This window comes from Pristis pectinata, chromosome 17 (genome assembly GCF_009764475.1).
Source record: "Pristis pectinata isolate sPriPec2 chromosome 17, sPriPec2.1.pri, whole genome shotgun sequence".
Taxonomy (NCBI): Eukaryota; Metazoa; Chordata; class Chondrichthyes; order Rhinopristiformes; family Pristidae; genus Pristis; species Pristis pectinata.
This window is the reverse complement of record NC_067421.1, coordinates 21,299,779-21,321,586: the sequence shown is the minus strand read 5'-3', so window position 1 is coordinate 21,321,586 and position 21,808 is coordinate 21,299,779. Positions and strand designations below refer to the sequence as shown.

At 37.3% G+C, this 21,808-nt stretch overlaps 1 protein-coding gene across 13 annotated transcripts in view; it reads right to left on the bottom strand.

The window, feature by feature from the left end:
- Positions 1–21,808, bottom strand: part of mtmr3 (myotubularin related protein 3) — an 86,410-nt gene that overhangs the window by 31,416 nt on the left and 33,186 nt on the right. For 11 of the 13 annotated variants that reach the window (XR_007957656.1, XR_007957658.1, XR_007957657.1 and 8 more), the window contains 6 exons: positions 19,347–19,436; positions 18,136–18,252; positions 4,430–4,512; positions 3,760–3,926; positions 3,315–3,411; positions 1,079–1,192 (listed from right to left, as the gene is read on the bottom strand). Coding sequence is in view for 10 of the 13 variants with exons in the window: in XM_052031941.1 (XP_051887901.1) it covers positions 1,079–1,192; positions 3,315–3,411; positions 3,760–3,926; positions 4,430–4,512; positions 18,136–18,252; positions 19,347–19,436 (668 nt within the window). In the remaining 3 variants the exon portion in view is untranslated. The remainder of the gene's footprint in view (positions 1–1,078; positions 1,193–3,314; positions 3,412–3,759; positions 3,927–4,429; positions 4,513–18,135; positions 18,253–19,346; positions 19,437–21,808) is intronic. The other 2 variants (XM_052031947.1, XM_052031946.1) reach the window with 1 other exon arrangement.

The following is a 21,808-nucleotide window of genomic DNA, read 5'->3' as shown; positions in this document are numbered from 1 at the left end:
AAGGCAGACTACATTAACCCCACTTAGAAATATATTGTTACTCGTGGGTGGCAAGTTCAAATACTGCAAAAGGCACTTTGGGAATACCTTCACTACACAAAAAATTGAGAGTCAATATGACTCACTGCCTTCTCAAGGATATTGAAGGATGAGCAATCAATGGCCAGCAATGCCCACATCACATATACAAAAAAGCAATCCTTTTCCCACCAGTGTGTATTATGGAGACAGAAACACTAGACAAGATAAACTATAACAGAACATGTACTTTCAAACTTTGCCCTTAAGTTTAATTGGACCTGCTGAATATTTTTTTTGAAGAAATAGCTTTTTTTTTGTTATTTTTTGCAAACTATTTTTCATGGGAGAATAAATTAAGCACCAATGCTGATAGGCTATAGTGTGGAGCGAGAGCTGAACCTGAAGCAGCCAAGATGGTGGCAGTAGGGTAAACGGTAATAGAAATATGAGATTGCTTCTAAGTAGTGGACAAAAAATTCAAATACAAACATAGGAATTGAAAAACAAATATTGTTGCAGATGATTCTTAAAGTACACAGTGACATCACTGAATGAGCTATGAAGTATTCAATAAATTAGACAGTATGTCAACCGATTAGCCTAATAAACCAAAGACAACTCACTCAGAAAAATAGACATCATTCAGTGAAATGGTTCTTAACTTACTGAAGTCTTACACAAACCACCACAAGTTTCATAAGTTTTAATGCTGAAAAGGAAACCAGGGGAAATCTTTATCTGGGTTAGAAAACATTATCTAGTTCCTCAGCAAAACTAAAGACCTGCAATGAATGGATATCACTTGTGGAGGATTCTTAATATGTTCATTTTCAAAGGCATTCTGTGCTTGGTGAATAAAATTCACACAGAAATGCTGAACCGTCTGAATTACTGGGATGACAGGTCACTGTTCTAAGTGAGGAGGAGGATACTTCCACTTTGATTTATCATACAGATATTTTCCCTACCAAGAAAATAATTTGCATCACATTTTCAAATGCACATTTAAAACTATAACTTCATCTTGATATACTATCTTTGTGAATCATTTTATCACCTGTAGACAACACTTGGAATTCTTTTCCAGGATCTAAAATTTCCAACGCTTTCAAGCTCTTTATCAGTTAGCCAAGCTGGTACAAGTAATTGCTGTGGGTAACTGGCACATAACCTGCAATTCAAAGCAAAATACTATTTAAACCAATCCTCGTCATTTCATTCAACAATGAGAACATTAAAAAAATATATAAAGGGCAACAGAAAACAAAACAACTTATTATATTAAACCAAAAGTTTGATGAAAGCACCTCATGACCACACTCACCTTTGAGGTGGTGTACTTACGTGCTTCATATCCGAAAGGTGAACTTTGCCGAACAAAAGTGGCCGGGACCTGATGATGAGGCCCGCCCACCTCATGTCAGAACAATCTTCACCATGAAATGGCTAAAACCAAGACCTGGCAGCTAGCAAAGAAATTACCCAGCTTTGCCCTTGGTCAAAGTTGTCAAGTCTTTCGAATGCCTCTGAGTATTCCTGACATTCAAGCAGCATTCAAAACAAAACTATTAAATATAATTTAAGCAATTTAAAGATTTTAAAAACAAAAAAATTCAAAATTAAATCATCCCAAAACCCTAAAGAAATTATAAAACAGAAGTGTAAATGACCTTTCTCTCACACAGTCACAAAGACTTCCTTCAAATTAATAGGCTCATTAGTGATCCATTAGGGAACATCTGAAAGAGGCTCTGCTATCAGATTCCCCAGCTTACATGCTAGGGAATCAACAAGTTTGCACTTCACTTGTGGACTCCAAAACAACATCCAGCAATGAAGGGCAGTCAGGAAATTGCCAATACAGTTTGGACAGCAAGCTCAGGACTTCCATGTTTACATTTTCAGGGGGCAAATGTTGCATTTACCAGTAACCCACATTTAGGAATATAATCAGAGCTCAATTTAGGGACATTTTTTTAATTACACGTTGCAAAAGAGGATACATTTTCCTCTTCACAAGATCACAAGACAAGGGAGCAGAAGCAGGCCATTCGGCCCATCGAGTCTGCTCCAAGGAAAGGGAAATAGAAATGAGAAATGGGGAATGGGGGAAGAAGAAGAAAAAAAAAACTATTCTAATCCCAATTTCTGGCCTTATCCCCATATCCCTTGATATCCTGACTATTTAGATATCTATCTATCTCCTCCTTGAACACCCCCACTGATCTGGCCTCCACTGCTGTACGTGGCAAGGAGTTCCACAAATTCACCACCCTCTGGCTAAAGAAATTTTTCCTTATCTCTGTTTTGAAACTGTACCCTCTAATTCTAAGATTGTGCCCTCTGGTCCTGGACTCACCCACCAAGGGAAACAACCTAGCCACATTTACTCTGTCCTTTCCTATCAATATTTTAAATGTCGCTATGAGGTCCCCTCTCATTCTTCTGTACTCCAGTGAGACATACTCAGATAGGAGAACAATCAAAACAGCAAACAAAAAAAAATTACAAAAATATTTTAAATATTTTAATCATGTTAAATGACCAAGGAAGTACAAAGAATACAGAGACAAGAAATTCTGCAGATGCTGGAATCTGGAGCAATACACAAAGAGTGCTGGAGGAACTCAGCAGCATCTGTGGAGGGAAACAAACAGTTTATGTTTTAGGCTGAGACCCTTCATCAGGACTGGAAAGGAAGAGGGCAGAAGCCAGAATAAGGGGGAGGGGGGGTGGGGGGTGAGGGGAGGGGGAGGAGCACACGCAGGCAGGTGATAGGTGAGTCCAGGTGTTATTCTTACAGCATAATTTGAATGAACTGTTGGAATATACATGTCAAAATCATCTTGCACTGGAATCTGATAAAAAGGCTGTGGATACATTTCAAAACAATCCAAATATCCTTGTGAAAAGATCCATCAACCTGGGTATAAAACTGAGGAATATGCAGTTTGTTGGAGAAAATTTTGCTACTTTAATACAAATTTCTCTTTAACCATGTAATTTAGCAATTATTAGCATACAGAAAGTTTTCTGTTAAGCTCATGGAAGTTACAAATTTATCAACACCTTAATTTTAATAAGTTTGGAATCTGATGAATTAATTTATGTCCAAAAATGATTCTAGCTTTCATTACAAATATTCAGTAATGTGAAATCACAGAGGCAAACTGAACCATAGTGCTCAAATCTTGATACAAATATGTGGGCTCATCTGGCCAAATCTAATGGTCAGGAGATTAACAAGTAATAAGTACCATCAACAGGAATAACTATTGCAATACAATTCTTACTTGTATTTATCGTTGATATTTGTGATCCTCCATGCATTTTGCATATCAAAGCACATTCGTTCCACTTCATTTTTAAATCTTGAAACAACATGCTCACCTGAAAAGATAATAAATATATTATGGGAATATACAGTTACCAGTGATTTGTTCTTTATAAGTACAAATAACTTCAATTTAAGTTGAGGTATATTTCTGAAATGTGACCATACTGAGTTGCACAGGCACTTGTGTTCTTAGTTTGTGCTCACGAATGCTGACAAAATTTTGGGAAGGTAAAGAATATATCCAGAAAGAAAAATGTACTTCCTGTCAATTTCTCAAATGGGATTGTCAATTTTTGAAAGTTTCCCTTACCTACACGTCCTTCTTGATTGAAGGAAACTTTTAGGGTACAGGTTCAAAGTTTACAAGAAAACATGTGGAGAAAATAAAATGTTAACAATACCTGGTCGACATAAATCTCCATGTTGCTCTTTTTCACTGGCATATACATCCATACACCAAGCATGGTAGGCAAAGGCAAAGAGGTCTTCTATCTTTGCAGGGGGCCGTATGACATTGTTTAGACGCTTTATCCACTCTTGACATTGTTCAAAAGTAGAAAACTGACACCTGTTATGATGATATTTAAAAAAAACAAACAACATATAATCTTTCAAAATCTGTATAACTGGTTTGTTTTGGTCCACTTGTGATCTGATTACATGGCTTGACTGCCGTGCTGATTCAGCATGAATTGGTCATTAAGAGAGCCACATGGATCCATGTCAATTAAGTTTTGGGTAGTGGGGATTGGGAACAGTCTGTGCAGACAGCAGACTCCTCTTAAAGAATCTGGGCTAACAATCATTGAAGCCTTGTCCAGTTTAGCATGAACTGCATAAACTACACAATAACTCAAAGTTTTTGTGGTTCTCATTCTACAGCAATTACAGGTATAATTACCTTATTATGTCACATGAATGGGGTCTGAATTTTGCAGCTAGCTTTTATAAAGAGCCAGTTGTGTCAGTGAATCCTTTAAAGTTTGTAGTATTAGAAATAATAAAAAAAAGTTGAAAAAAAATCTAAAGCCTATCATAAAATATTCTCCTACATTTTCATTATTTTTGTACCTGATAACTTTGCAATCTTTACAAGTCAAATGAAGCTGGAACATCTCACGGCATTCAACACTTTCAATCAGCTGTAAAGGAACCTGTAAAAAGTACCAAGAAAATTAGGTTATTTTACAAATATCCATATCAAATAAATCGCTTAAAGGTAGGCCACTGCAGATACACAGAACTGTAAGATAATCAGTGCTAAGTACATCTGTATTCTGAGCCATAAGTTTATGATGGGAGCAAAAATGATAAACCTTATGTAGTAAACTATCAGTCTAAAGCTACTCCTGTACTGAAATGATGCACTAGCAATTTAATGGTCTTTGCACTTTAGATCAAAATACTCTGGAAGATGCCCCATTTTGGAAGATGGCCCACTGAAGTTCAATGAAGGCTGAGTTCCATCATAGCACAGAAACAGGCTCCTGTCCCCATCACGTCCATGCTGATCCTTTAATCATCTATATTGGTACCATTTACCTGCATTTGGACCATAGCCTATGTCTTGCCGATTCAAATGCTTGTCTAGATGCTTCTTAAATGTTGTGAGACTACCTGCTTCACCATCTCCTCCAGCAGCATGTTCCAGATTCCAACCACACTGTATGTGAACAAATTCCCCCTCAGTTCCCTTTACACCTCCTATCATGCTCTCTTGTTTTAGGCACCATCACCACAGGAAAAAGATTCTTACCATCTATCCTGCTCACAATTTTGTATACCTGTAACAGGTCACTTCTCAGCCTCCTCCACTCCAGGGAAAACAAATGCAGCCTATCCAATCTCTTGTTATAACCAAAGTGCTCCAGTCCAGGCAACATCCTAGTGAACTTTCTCTGCACCCTCTCCAATACAATCACATCCTTCCTGTAGTGCGGTGATCAGAGTTGCACACAATACTCAAGGTGTGGCCAAACCAATGTTTTATAAAGTTGTAACATGATATCCTTGCTCTTGTATTTTAAGACAAGGTTGATAAATCCCATATACCTTTCTCATCACCTTATCTACTTCTGTTAGCACTTTCGGGAATCTATGGACTTGTATCCCCAAGGTCCCTTTGTTCATCAACTCTCCCTTTGTCCTACCATTCACAGTGCATATCCTATACTTATTTGACCTTCCAAAATGTATGACTTTGCAGATGTCAGGATTAAATTCCATCTGCCATTGCTGCAATGAACTGGCTATCTACAAACTACAACTTCTCTTGTCATCTGTAAACTCGATGATCATACCGCCTACCTGCACATCTTAGTCATTAAAGTATATCACAAACATCAAGGGTCTCAGCTCCTATCCTTGTAGTTACAGATTTCCAATCAGAAAAGCAACGCTCCATCACTGCCTTCTGTCACTAAAACAATTTTGGATCCAATTTGCCATCTTGCCTTGGATCCCATGAGATCTAAGCTTTTGGACCAGTCTACTTTAATAAGGCTTTTGACAAGGCCCCACAATGTTCATACTTAGATCCCTTCCCTTCATTACATCTCCAAATTCATGTTATCTCAAGGTTTAAATAGGTTTCCCAGTAATGAGACTGTTCATATGCATGTTCATATTGCAGAGTTACATAGTTTCAGCACTGATCCTCGTGGCATTCCCCTACCCACCTTCTTTCTCCGAGAGTAGCTATTCTCTGTATTCTAAAGCCAGCTAGCAACCTATTCTGCTTCTTATCCTCTGACACTGAATTCTCCGACCTTGTTCATTTGGTCTTCGGGGGTAACTTATCACAGACCTTTTGAAAATTTAGCTAAATTGCATCAATGTTATTATCACTGCCTACTCTCTCTGGTATTTCTTCAAAAACCTCATTAAAATTTGTTTAAGCAAGATATTGCCTTTTGAAATCCATGCTGACTATTCATTATTATTCTTCAGCATCCTTCCTTCTTACTTGATGATTTCCTGTTTTGAAGCAAAAATGTACATTAACAGACAACCTCAAATAGTGGTGAATCCAAAACCATCTTCAGAATAACGAAGCCTCTTTTTAAAATAAGTACTCCGAATGCAAAATCTTTAATATTAATGCCTTTACTAGATGATTTTTATTTCAACGTATGCTCAAATTCTGACAGTGAAGTTTTACACATGCATATCTCTGGTTAATGTTTTCCATTATAAATTCCTCAGCCTACTTAGAATGGAAATTGCCATACAAATATTGTGTTGTAATTATAGAAGAGCAGCATCACAGATCACTCTATCTAAAGCATGACAAGTTTAGGCAGACAATCCCTAATACCAGCAAGGAGAGTAACTAAGGACAAAATATTTGATGGTGAAAATGGGAACTAAATTGTTTCCGTGGGCCTGCTTGAAATTAACTTCTGCCCTTAAACCTACTCTTTACAAGCTCCAATGTGCAAAAACACAGAAGAATGGAATAATATTAATACCTCAAGTGGTACAGAAGGTCCAAGTAGTGGAACAGTAACAAGGATGGAAGCGTTAGAGTTGGCCAAGGGTTTAAAGCACTTACAAGATCCAGCATATTTGAGCCAAATAACAGGGCATAGTCTTCCCATGGCTAAATGCCTTCTACTAAACTGTTGGCTGTGTAGAAAAGCATAATTATGTCTGAACTTCTGCATTAAAGTTACATAATTCTCACCAACAGTTTAACAGATAGAAATTGTACATGAAGCTCTGCCATAAAGTAAAACAGCAATCTCCAGCGTATTTAAATCAATGCAGTAATAATAGCACTGTGATTACTTGTTGCAACCATGGTGTTATTACCCCTTTAAAGAGAAAAATACAACACCTCCTATTACTCAGGCATACTCACATGTTTGAAAATAGTGGAGGTCTTAGTGGTCATTTACTTAGATCATGGACAGATACAAAAACAAATCAAAAAGACTAATACAACAGTGGCCTTCATTTCTAGAGGGGTGGAATTTAAGCCATAGCTACAGAAAGCCCCAAGTGAACTACACCTGAATTACTACAAGCAATTCAGGACATCACACTTTAGGATGGAGAAATTTGCCTGGAGGGATTACAGATTAGCTGGATTCCAAGGGTTAAATTCCATAGAGAGATTACACAAACCTGGGCTGTATTCCCAAGAATTTGGAAGGTTGAGGAGAAATTTTAAAATGTTGTCAAGATATTGAGGGGAACTGAGAGAGGAGATAAAGTGAAATTATTTCCACAGGTTGGAGAGTCTAGGGCAAGGAAGCATAGTCAAAAAGGATTTTCAGGAGCAGAGCTGGGGAAGATATCGGAGATTTATGGATTTTTGTTAACTAAAGGTATTAGCAGATAAGAAGCTAGGTCACTGATCAACAATGATTTCACTGCATGGTGGAGAGAAAAGAGAAACCAAATGGCCTTCACTGGTTCCTGCATTCTCAGATATGCACAGATCACATCAAGAAATATTGATCCTCACTCGTCTTTATCAAAAGCAGACTTTGCATTAGATGAATCCTAGTGAGAAGAAAACCCTGCCTGTTACCTCCTTAAAAACATTAGACTCAATCCTCAACATCAACCACTAAATTCATCTCATTTACCCACATTGAGTCCATAGCCTTCTGTGCCTTAGTGGTTTAAGTGCTTTGTTTAGATGCTTCTCAAATGCCATGAGTATCTGCCTCCACCACTCTTCATGCAGCACATTCCAGATTCCAACCACTATGTAAACAAACTTCCCTAGTTCCCCTCTAAACCTCCTATCTCTCATCTTAAACCCATGTCCTCTTGTCTTAGACATCCACACCATGGGAAAAAGATTCTTGCTATCGAACCCCTTCATAATTTTGTACATCTCTATCAGGTCGTCCCTCAGCTTCCTCCCCATCAAGGAAAATAAACAGAGCCTATCCAATCTCTCCTTACAAATGCTCCAATCCAGGCAAGATCCTGATGAGTCTCATCTGCTCTCTCTCCAGCGCAATCAGATCCTTCCTATAGTGTGGCAACTAGAACTGCACACAATGCTCTAGGTGGGACCCAGCCAATGTTTTATAAAGTAACATGAAGTCACAGCTCTTATATTCTACACTTTAGCCATTGAAGACAAGAATCCCACACACTTCTTCACCATCCTGTCTACCCATGCTACTACTTTCAGGGATTTATAGACTTGTACCCAAAGTCTCTCTGTTCATTAACACTCCCTCGGGTCCTAACACTTAATGGTTGTGTCCCACCCTTGCTTGCCTTCCAAAAATGCACTTGTTAGGATTAAGTACCATTTTGCCACTGCGCCGCCCAAATTCCCAGCTGATCTACGTCATGCTGTAGCCCCAGACAACTCTCCTCACTATCTACTCTACGTCACCAGCAATTTATAACAAAACCAGCCTTTTGTTTACATCAGGTGTAATTCTTAACTATTTTTAATCTATAAATTAACTTTTTAAATTTGAATCCTGCTAATGCATTCAATACAAGATAAAATTTTAAAGACTAATGCATACATCAGCTGGATAAGCTCAGCATTACATGGTACACCCTTAAAAGCTTCAAGTTTATTTCCCAAGTAATTTATTCCAACAGTTCCAGATTTTCCTACAGTGCAAAACTGGAAAAGAAACAGCCTTCTGTAATAAGTTGCCAACAGCAGAACATGTGGTCTAAATTGATGTGGCATTTCGACTTTTTTTTCTTCCCTATGTAAGGGAAGCAAAATGCTAACTTTTTGTATATTCCAAAATACCATGTGCCTATCACTGAACTTAAATAAACCACCAATACATTTTCTGCCAGAAGCTTCTACTCTTCATTTCATCAGTGAACTTCTAATCTCTTCATGACTTGAAAGGATGTATGGCTAGACATACATTCTTACAAGTTATGAAGAAATTAGTAATACTGAGAAACATGTTAATGCAACAAAACTTAGTGCTGCATCAGCTAATTTTCTTAAATATTATTTGAAGTGAACTCATCTGCAGGGCTATGGGCAAAAATAGAGTGTGGGACTATACTGGATAGATCTTTCAAACAAAAACAGCACAGGCATGTTAGATTTTTAGCAACACTGACTCAACATTGAAACTAGTTAAGAAAAATGTTAAAAGCCATCCATATTTGTACAAAGTAAATGAAAACATGCTAACATTCAAATATGACATTCACTCTACATTTTACTCATGTTAAAATGTTGTTTAAGATAGATGTAGATTCAACTATTTGCATGTCAACATTAGTTTCTTTAAATCGCTATGAGATATCAGAAATTGGCTTGTATTTGGGTTTGTGACAAAGACACAATTAGACGTCATTGCAGATCACATGACTCTGAAAATGAGTCTCAATCATTTGTAATACTTTCATGTACAATTAAGGGGCTTCTAAACAGGACATTTGCATTGCTGCTAAAATTCTAATGAAAACATCAAACAAGCAACCATTAGTGCATCACTTCCATCATGCAACAAAACACACAAGGGAAAACAACTGCCCTTACATTCGTAACATTTAAATACAAGCATGTAAAGATGATGTAATACCAAATTTTTTTAAAAGAAGAATTAACACATGAAATGCCCAGTTTCCTGCATTGCTTACAAAGCTTGTACTCTTTCCACAAGCACATACAAACTTGATGTATGGTATCTTCTATATCATCAGGCTAAATAATGCCCAGTTAATTCTCTACTGTCAAATGTGTGGTTGACTGTGCTATCCAGTGGCACTTAATCTCCCATAATTTGCTAAACAACACCCAATTTGGATTTCACCAGGGCCACTCACCTCATCACAACCTTGGTCCCTTTATTGATCTGACAGCTTAATTCCAGAGGTGAGGTGAGTTACTGCCTTTGATATAAAGGCAGCATTTCACCAAATGCAGCATAAAGGAGCTCTGGTAAAACTGAAATTAGTGGGCATCATGGAGAAATACTTGAATAGAATCAGAATCAGGTTTATTATCACTGACATAGGGCTCACCAAGTTTGCACTAACCATCGAGTATCCATTTACACCAATCCCATTTTATTCTCCCCACTTTCCCTTAACTCCCTCCAGATTCTACCGCTCAGTTTAGGGTGACTAACCTACCAACTTGCATACCTTCAGGATATGGGAGGAAAATGAAGTATCTGGAGGAAAGCCATGAGGTCTCAGGCAGAATATACATACTCCATACAGAAAAGATCAGATATCAACATTGAACCCAAGTCAAAGGAAGCTGTAAAGCAGCAGCTTTAACATCTGGAGTCATACCTGATACAAAGAAAGATGGTTGTGGTTGTTAAAGGTCAATCATTATAGCCAGAAACTCAACTGGACCAGCAATATAACACTACAGCTCAAGGGCAGATCAGAGGCTTGGCATCCTGGGGGGCTAGTGATTTAACATCTGACACCCAAACCCACAGCACAATGGGATACACTCCATTTGCCTGGATGAGTGCAGTCCCAACTCAAGAAGCACAACACCATCCTGGACAAAGCAGCTTACTTGATAAGCAGTCCACTAAATTAACACCCCATGCAGCACCTTCATCAGTCACTCTCTCCATGACAGCTGCAGTGTAGTTAATATGGGTCAACTGCAAAATGCATGTTTCTTGAGCCCAACACCTCTAAACCAGAGAAGGCATCACCAGCATTTACAGGTTCCCCCTCAAGTTACACGATCCTGACCTCGGAATATATCCTTCATTGTCATAGACACCAAGACTTGTGAGAGTATCTTCATTGGAAGGAATTCAACAGTTCAAGAATGTGGCTCACCACTAATAAGTGAAATTAGGGATAGGCAATAAATATTTGCCTTATCAACAACGCCCACATCCCCAAAATAAATAAATAATATTCAGGACCTACTAACTAGTGGACCCAATGTACCATTGCCCATTATATGGACAATTACTGATTTAATTCTGTCTCACATACCACTGGCAAGTATTTGGGGAAAATTACTTTTTGACCCATGTTCAAATGAATTTGCATTTCTGTTACGAAAGAAAACTATATCACAATTTTATTGTTTTTAATAAGAGCTCACAGTGAACATTAATACTCACACTAAGCACTATGACCACTGATAATTTTGCTACCCATTAAACAATGCAGATCATTCCAGGTTCTAGTTTGGTTATGCAAAAGTGCTGTTGCTTCCAGAGAATCTGTACTCCTACTGACGCAGCTGAAGCCCACGTCTACCTAAAGACATTAGGAACAGGACAGCCTCACCCAAATGGAGAAATAGCCTTCTTTCCTAGTTACTGGTTGGCTGGCTGATGTATCTCAACAGTGCAACAAACTGTACTGTTGATGCAAGGGAACCCTTTTGTTAGGTGCATGTCCAATTTTTTCCCCATGATTTTCTCCATTAAATGCACTACATGAGAATGAACCGGACAGATCAAGATTATTCAGACAAATAATGGGAATTGTTAACCACAAAAACTATAAAACTATGTAGGAATTTTGTCCACAACCTAAACAGACACTTCTAACAATTTTTGCAGATCTTGCAAAATTCTGAAAATAAAGGGAAATACAACTATTTTGAAGTGCAGGCACATTTATAATACAGCAAAAGCTGTAGTAATTTGGATAGAACAAATGCCCTCAAACAGCAATGAGTTAAAAGACCAGATAATTGTTTTTATTTGGAGGTGTAGATTTAGAGAAATATGTTGTTTGGGACAATTGAAAATCAATAGTAACAAAAAAAGGGACATGGTATGCTTCACATTGACTTGACAATGTAAACATCACTTTCATTTAACTCTTTGGAAAAAGAGTGCCTCTGATGCTGCAACAGCCCTTCATTATTGCAGTTGAGTATTTGTGTACCTGCAGTAGGATTTGAACTCACAACCATCAGACTCATCATAGGAGAGAGCCACGGCATAGCCAAACCTGATGTTCACACAGCTGGGTAAGATTTCCAAATTTAGAATTCAAATAATTCAATCTCCACTTTAAAGATTTCCAAATTTAGAATTCAAATAATTCAATCTCCACTTTAAATTTAATGTGAAGTGGTACCAATTGAGTTACTTTCTTGGATGAAGTATTCTACTTTTGTGTGTTGATATACTGAAACATTCATACACATTTATTTAAGATCAAACATCTCTGTTTAACCAGTTTAGTTAATAATCAGAAAGTTGAGAATCTAATCTGAAATATGAATTATGAAATATTTTACTAAGATTAAGAATATACAACAGAATAATTTTAATATCTGAAAACGAGTATGATCCATTTAGCAAATCAAAAAGACCCAGCTAATCATTTAGTGACTTGTGACAGAAAGACTATGATTTCATGTTTGACCCTATGTGCTTATGAATTTGTTGACAATCCACATGTCTTAGTGTTCATATTCTGGGGTGGTATAGGAGGGGTTTGGGAAGGGGGACTTAAAATAAGACCCAGTTTAACCACTCTGTCATCATCTAAAAAAACTGCTGAGTAATGCACTGATGATGGATAAGATCAAGAATGTTATTACAATTGAAATGCCTTTGAATGCTTACTGTGGTCTTATAAATACACAGCACAAAATTAGCTCAGAAAAGAGCCCAGATAGCTGTTAGTATCAGTGGAACTTCCTCTGGAATGCTTTAGCACCTTAAGGAGAGAAGGCATGTTTAAAATCAAGTACTGAGCTAATGAAGGGAATGGGGGCAGGGCCTTTTAACGCTTTGATTTGAAACAAATTTACATAGAGACACTATTATTCTGCTGTTCCAACAAAACATTATCACTTTCATCAAAATGTTGCATAGTCACAGCCCATTTAAAACCAGCAACGTAGCCATACAGAACATGCATCATTAATTCAGAAGTGCTGAGACAGGCAGTGTAAAAAAGCAAGCAATTAATTCCCTAACTCAAACTGCCATCTTTTTCAGCTTAAAATAGCTGGCAGAGAGAACATCTGGCATCAATAGAAGAAATACGAAGTGACGGAGCATTTTAAAACCGGTTTAATTTGTTGCAGATTATAGAAGTTTAATGAGATACACTGATATCAATCAATTTAAGTGCTAACTTGTCTCCACACATTCTTTTAACTGCACAACAGCAGTGACATTCTTATTATAAGACTTCACAATCCCTTAAGCAGTGTTTTCAGAAAAGCACGATAATAGGCAAATCTTTTCTTAATTATGTCTATTTGAAATATCGAGCTCACTAATAAAGATTCTGTTTCTCCAAACTTGGACTATATTTGGAATGCTGTCAGAGAGGGGGGGGGGGGGGGGGAAGAGAGAGGGAGAGGGAAAAAAAAAGCAAATATTTAGGCAAACTTTTGAGAAGTGCATAAAGGTTGTAATGGTAGGAAATTTCATCCATCCTAAACACTAGCTGGGAAGGAAATAGTGTGAGAAATAGAATACTTTAATTGAATTCAAGCACAGTTTTTAATCAATGTATAGCCAACTTGGCTAGAATAGTGGGCAGTATTAGGCTTCAGTTTAGCAAATGGAAGCTGGGCACATGCAAGAGGTACAATTGTGACAGTACTTTAATAATGGTAATAAATCAGTTAGATTTAGCATAATTTTGGAAAAAAACACAAGTGACCAGGAACAAGTTGAGTACAGCCAATTTTAAGAAGTTTTGCTTTAACAAAAGTAAACTCAAAACAGCAACTTGGAGCACAAGGGTTGGATGATGCAAATATATCTAATGAGATGCACAGAGCTCAATACTTCTGAAAGCCTGAAACATTATGGGAACACTTGAAAATAGGTTACAAAGACAAAGACAGGGCATGACAAAAAATCTGGCAAGTAAAATCAAAGTGAAGCCAAATGTTATATAAATGCATAAAGGGGGAAGAAAATAACAAAAAAGTAGGACCTATTAGAAATCAAAAATGGTGCATAAAAGATATAACAATACAAAGAGAAAAAATATTAAGTAACTTAGTATCTTTAAAAATAGCAAAGTTACCAAACCTAGATAAAATGCATCTCAACTGGTCAGTGAAGCATCAGTCCAAATTGAAGAAACTCTGTCATCATTTTCCAATCATCTTTGGGTTATAGGCCAAATGACTGGAAGGATATTAATATGGGAGTGGGAAATTAGCCTAGAAAGGCACAGATTAAACATGGATTTGTTAAGTGGTGGGGGATCATGTCTGACAAACTTAATTTTTATGCAGTGGTAGCAGACAGTCAATAATGGTGGAATTTTTAAGTGGCCCACATACATTTTGATGTGATATGGATTGGCAGATTAAATCAGCAAATTTGAAGCCTATAGCAGTGAAGGGAATAGGGCATGTTAGATCCAAAACTGGTTCATTGTCAGGAAGCAAAGGGTAATGAAGCGTTTTTTTAAATAACAGGGCAACTATATGGAACAGGATTCAGTCGAGTTCAGTCCTTTTGCACTAAATATCAACGATCTGAACTTAAATGGAGGGGACGTAATTAAGAAATTTGTAGATGACCGTGTGCATTCTGGGAGAACTAAAGTTAAATGAATACTCAAAACATGGTTGGATACTGAAAAACAAAGGAGCACTGGGACTTTAGTGAATTTCCACAGGTCATTGAAAGTTGAAAGGCAGGTAGATTAGTCATCAAGAAAGCTATCAAGAACATAGAATATTTTCCATCACAAGTTGCAGCACATAATAGAAGTCAAATGAGGTCACACAAGAAACTGTATAAAATACTAGCTAGTCATTAACTCGAATGTTACATAGAGCACATTCACGTTTGTCACAGGAAGGATGTGAAAAGGGTAGTGAGGCTACAAAAGAAATCAGTGAAGATGTCGCAGGGCTGGAATTTAGTTCTGGGGAAATATCAACTAGGCTGGGGTTATTTATTTTAGAACATAGTAGACCAAGCTGAGCCTTATTTGAAGCAGCAAGAGGTAAAAGTGATTAAGCATCTGTCATTGATGAAATTGAGTAACTTTAAATACCTTATGGTATCAAGACATGATTTTGGTCTGATTTATCCTGAAGAATAGCGCACCATTATTAAAAGGTCTACTTTTGACAATGTTTCAGGAAGTTATATTACCATTGCTGTATAACATTAGGGTAAAGCCACACTTAAAAGACAAAGCATGCAAGAACTACAATGCCACAATGCACTGGCAGCATTCTGCTTTAACATGTCCATCAACGATGCTAGGATAAGAAAATATTATACTTACTGTCAGTTCACAACAGGTATTTTGGTAAATACTCTGTACAGGAAACCAAAAAAAAAAGAAAACTATTTTTTCTCTAAGCCATAAACAGATTCTTTGCTTGGAGTAATGGAAGCAATTCTCTAGTTATGTGACTGAACAAAAAAGTAATAATCTTTTGTTCTTCCAAGCTCTCCATGAATTAATGTGAATGTGAAGTTGACTTACAATATTTACAGAATTCTAAAGAGTAGAAACATCCAAATCTCTGACAAAGTTCTGCCACTTTTTAATCCAGAGCATGGAGTGTTACTCAAGTGATCCCTTCTGTACAGAGGCACTAATAAAAAATATTTGTTAAACAAAAAAACATGCAGGGAAAAATTGCATGATAGTATGCTGGTGGGAGGAGGAGCTCATAGAAAATCAATCAAAAAATATTAACAGCATTGTTAGCTTTCTTAATGTAATAATCTACTTCTCCTGTCCATCTCCAACTTTCTGCAGCTTCTTTCTTTCGCCAATACAGTTTGGGAATTCACAATTCTACCTATCGTACTACAGTGCTAATAGGAGTAGGATGGTGTAATTCTGCTTTGGTTTTATAAAGACAACTCACAACACCATTTATCCTTATACTCTCTTGACCCAACTGGAATTAAAATTCAGAAGAACAGGGATAAAAGATGGGGAACAAACGTGCATGAGGAAGAGAACATCAGGACCAAGGCTAGCACACACTAAAAGAGAGAAAGGTGGAAGCAGGCCACAAGCATATTGAGTAGTTGATTAATTTTTTTGGAGAGAGGTGGGCAAAAGGAGGATCACAAAGAGTGCCATCATGAGGTAGGAGAACCAAGCAGATATCTTGAAGTGGCAGGGTGGTTCTTGAATGCATGAGGGTAGAATAAATGATTGGAAAGAGGGATGTGGTAAGGTAGCTGGATCAAGACAGCATGGTGGAAATGGGAAACAGGAGGAAAAGTGAGGCAAGTATCATGCTCTAAGATTCTAGGAAGTATAAAGTACAATGGAAATAAGGATACAACTTTTAAATCGCATGTCAGACTGATTCCAAAGAGAACTTATTTGTTACACCTGCCATTCCAAAACATTAATCAATCTCACTCAAACCTCCAAGCATTTGTATCTTGATCACGGCAAAAGCAACAAATTCTATTCTTCATCTAGTACTCCTACAAAAGCATAAATCTGCAATATAGGTGGATCTGTGGAAAAATTCACTGGTTTATTTCCAGTAACAATAATTTGAATCCAATAGAAAAATAAAAAAAAACAAAATATTGCAAATGCTGGAAATCTGAAATAAGTCCAGAAGATATTGGAGAAAAGCAGCAAGTTAGGCAGCATTCATGGAAAGGGCAACAATGCACATTTCAGGTCACTCATCATGCACCAGAACTGTGAAGAGCTAAAAACAAAACAAGTTTAAAATTACAAGTATGGGTGGTGGTGATTGGATAGGGTTGGGGAAATTGCTGGAGCGAGGCTAAGAGATGAAAAGGGAAGGCCTATGATGGGGTGGAGACCAGGAGAGATGAGAGATTAAATGAACAAGTGGCTGTGTGCCAGCCAGTGCCTGCGGGGGTTGGGGGGGGGGGGGGGGGGGGGAGGTGCACATAGGAGATGACAAAGTCTGAACTTATGTTGAGCATCATTGATATAGTGTAGGAGCCAAAAGGCACAGACACTAGAATGGAAGTAAAATGAAGAATTAATGCCAGCTGCAAGCTCAGGGTCATCCTCATGGGGTTCACCATCCTACATCCACTGATTTATTTCAAAAATATACTTTATTCATAAAATATACAGCAAATACTATTGGAACACATCTTTCTCTACATTCATTGTACCATCAATTCAATAATTCTCTTGCAATGCATCAATGCCACTCATATTTCCTTCTCAACCAATGCACCTGTGAAGCTTTTGAGAAGCTGTAGCACAGACCTGACCCCCTCAGCATCCAATGGTGGCAGGATCCTAGACAGTGGTCCTTCCCCACAAAACCTTTGCAGTGACTGCACTGAGCTTCAATGTATTCCACAGCATGGATTCCTGTACCTTGGAATGTGCCTGTTGGTAGCATTCTCTGGCATCTCCTTGGACCTGCTCAGTCTTTGGCCTCTTACATACACTACTGAAAGCAAGCTCAAGGAATATCAACTCATCTTCTAACTAGGCACATCAATTTTGAGAACAAGACATTAAATTCAACAATTACAAATAATCAGCCATTCCAGCTTTTTATTTCATATTTCTCTCTTCTTTGGATAATTTCTGATTGCACTTGTCATCTCCTATTTACATAATCCCCTGTTATAGTTTGTTTTTCAATAACCATTATCTTTTTTTTGCCACCACCACCATTCACGTCAGTCTCCTTTGGTCTCCACTCTATCAAGGAACTTTGTTTTTGATCATTCTACTTTTCCTGACTTTTCTCTGCAAGTTTATCTTATTTCAAACTTTTACCAGTTCTGATGAAATATCATCAATCTGAAACATCAACTGTTTCTCTCTCTGTGATGCCGCCAGGCCTGAGTATTTCCAGAAGTTAATCCTTTAGTTAATTAATTAAAAAGTCTTTCAACACTTACATTAACAAGTGTTTCCTTAAACTTGATGTGTAATCTGTAGTTAGACAAAGCAATAACTGCATCTTCAGCACGCCCTATGTATTCTGTACTTTCCCCATGAAGTTCAGGAAATGGAACCTAAAATATTGAGTAATTGGGAAACAATTATTAAGCAACATAATCATAAAAAAACAAAATTCAATGTTGAGATTACACCTAGTTATATGGAAATTGGCTGTTATAATCTTTATTAAACCAGCACTTTGGTGCAAGGGTTCTTTGGGAAGTTTAAAAAAGACACATGTACATCTACTGCAAAACTACAGAACATATATACATGACAAAAAATGTATTTTAATGCACTGATTGAATATCTACTAAACAAAATGGAGGGAAGCATTAGCTAATCAACTCTTAATTACTGGCTGATTATGTCAGGTACAATATATAAAATGTGAAATTCAACAACAATGCCTCATTAAATCTACATAAAACATTTTCATTTATTGATAAATTTTACCAATAACTAACAATAGAGATTCACATAATAAAAGCAGTGGTAACCATGAGGGAAGGAAAACAAATCAATAATGGAATGATTCAAATTGTGAAACTACTTAGTTCAGTTGCATTTGAATAGCAATACTCTCACTTCTGCGTCAGATGTTTTGAACTTCAAATGCTGCTTTGGAGGTTTGAACAAAACAGTTAGGTTAATGCTTGAGCATCGAAAGAAGGTTGCACTCAGGGACTGTTGTCTTTTAACAAGGTTAATCGAAGGCCCGATCTACTTGTCCAGGTGGGTCTGAGAGATCCAAAGGTAACATTTTGAAGAAGGCAAGCTCTCATCGGAGTCTTCAGTAATAAAAAGAAATATCAGCAAAACAAAATATCTGGTTGTTATGATAATGCTGTATATGGTACCTACCATTGCACAAATTGATTGCTGTTTCACTGCAGTGACTAAAACTTTAAAAGCACTTTGGAATAGCCTGAGAGTGTGAAAATTAATAGTGCAAGTCTTTCACTTTTTAAAAAAATGATACAACTGTCCAAAGGACCAACAGGAGATCAAATATTTAGATGAATCTGGGATCTATTCCAGTACTACATTGGAATACTTGATTTTGACACTTGATAGAATTAAAGCAGGCCAAGCAGATCAATTTCCAAGGAACAAATATGAACATTTAACTTAAAAACAGAAAAGTCCACAATTTTTCCATTTGTACCTGGAGGTTTTCCTCTTCTCTAATTAGTTTTTTCCTGGGAAAGATCTGATTGGCTTGGATACATTCCAAACTATGTTGTCCGACTTCATCCTAAAAGGAGGATTGGTTTCATTTTTAGTCAAAAAGCACACCTCATTTTTTTCCAGTCAAATTAAAATGGCTCCTCTTGTAGGAGCTTATTAACTTTTCAAATGTATACATCCTTATAACACCAGGTGGTTTCTCAGAACACAAGGGATTTAGAATGGATTAATTCTGGCAAAGTGTCTGATAAACAGTAGCATCAACAAATTATTTCACCAGGACAATCTACCTTAAATTATGTGCAAGATCCTCAGAAACCAGCCACCTCTGAGGGGTGCATTCTGCACCAAGTTTTGCTAAATTTGCTGCTGAATAACTAGTTCTTATCAATGACTAATAATCTATTCAATTGGACAAAATAATGTCTTGAATGTAGTTTGATTTAAGCTAGTCATCTAGTTAATATTGAATACGAAACAGCTGCAATTAAATGGAATCCAGAAATATGAATTAGCACTTTATTAAAACCTTTGTGCTAATTTGAAGCCAAATGTAATGGAATCTACTCTAAAATATCAGATTTTATTTATATTGTTACATGTTGAATGTGATAAAAGTAGGACACAGTAACCTTTGATTGGTAGCCCACTTTCTGAATTTACAATACTAATTATTTGCAGTGTTAGATTTTTCTTTTATAAAATAAAAGCAAGATCTTTCATCCATTTTGAATGCAAAGTTTTCATCATATTTGATTGCAAAACAGTTCATTTGTGGAAACAGTCTCCTACTGACAGGAAACTCAAATTTCCATTCATTAGCAGAAAAGATTTACGAGGATGTTATCAGGACTTGAGGGACTGGGTTGCAGAGAGAGGTCGAGCAGGTTAGGACTTTATTCATTGGAGCGTAGGAGAATGAGGGGTGATCTTACAGAGGTGCATAAAATCATGGGTGCCATAGATAGGGCGAATGCATATTTTTCCACAGGGTTGGGGAAATCAAGAACAAGAGGCTATAGGTTTAATGTGAGAGGAGAGAGATTTAATAGGAACCTGAGGGGCAAATGTTTCACCCAGAGGGTGGTCTGTGTATGGAATGAGCCACCAGGGGAAGTGGTTGGGGCAGGTACATTAACAACATTTAAAAAGCACTTGGACAGGTACATGGATAGAAAAGGTTTAGAGAGACACAGCTAAGTTGGTTGGCATGGACCAGTTGGGCTGAAGGGCTTGTTTCTGTGCTGTATGACGCTAGCATGTGGTCCATATTTTATGATAATTCAGTGAAGCAAAAGTACTTGTGCCAAATTCAAAGGAAGCTCCCCACAATTATCTCCTGATCTCTTTGGCAAGGCCTTCTCATTTCCACTGCAGGTTACTGTCAGTCAGCTGCTTTGCAGCCAACTACATTAAAAATTTGTACAGGTTCTATACCAGAAATGAAAAAGCACAATTTTTGGCTATTTTACAGAGCACTGAAACTGGAATGAACACAAACAAATCAAAACAAATCTAACAAACTTTCCAAAGATATTTCAAAATCTCTTATTTTGAATTATGAGGATATTACAGATGTATTAAATGTCTGATCCTTTTAAAAAAAAAACTAATGTATCTGTGGAGACAGTTTGCCAAACAGTAATTATGTCTTAGTAGGCCATTAAAAACTCATTTAGACCTCCTGCAGTTAATCGTACAATTTTCAGGGTATTTTGCATTCAAACCAGTTTGAATTCATATCAAGTGCTTTCCCTTCATTGTGATGAAAATATCCCCAAACAGCATCCTCTGGAGCAACGTTGAAACATTAATAGCATCTTTGAAATCTGCACCTTGAATGGAGCAAGTAATTCCAAAGTTGCCACTTCTTTAGACTAATGGCCGTGAACACCAATAATTCTATCATTATTACTTGTGTAAAATCCAAGTTGATGTGTTTCAACAGAAGACATCAAGTTTCCCAAAATTTTGCTACTCAAGAAAATTGTGAAAGTACCGATGAGTATGCAAAATTTCAAATGTGCTTCCCCTACTATCAAACTTGGCTGAATTGGGCAATTAGTGACCTTGTCACCACTGGGATGCTATTGTAGAGACAGCAAAGGAGAATATTTCAAAATCGGGGCTTGACTTTCTTTTTGTCTTGCACTTCTTAAAAAAAACTGGGGCCTAAGCTTTCTTTGTTGGTAACGTAGTCAGAGTTATACAGTGTGGAAATAGGCCCTTCAGCTCAACTTGTCCCTGCCGACCAAGTCGCCTACAAGAGTTAGTCCAATCTGCCTGCATTTGGCCAACTGTCCCCACCTCTACCACTTCCTCTGGCAGCTTGTTACACATACTCACTACCCTCTGTGTGGAAAAACTTGTTCTTCATGTCCCCTTTAAAATTTCCCCCTCACCTTAAATCTTATGTTCTCTAGTTTTAGACTTCCCTAC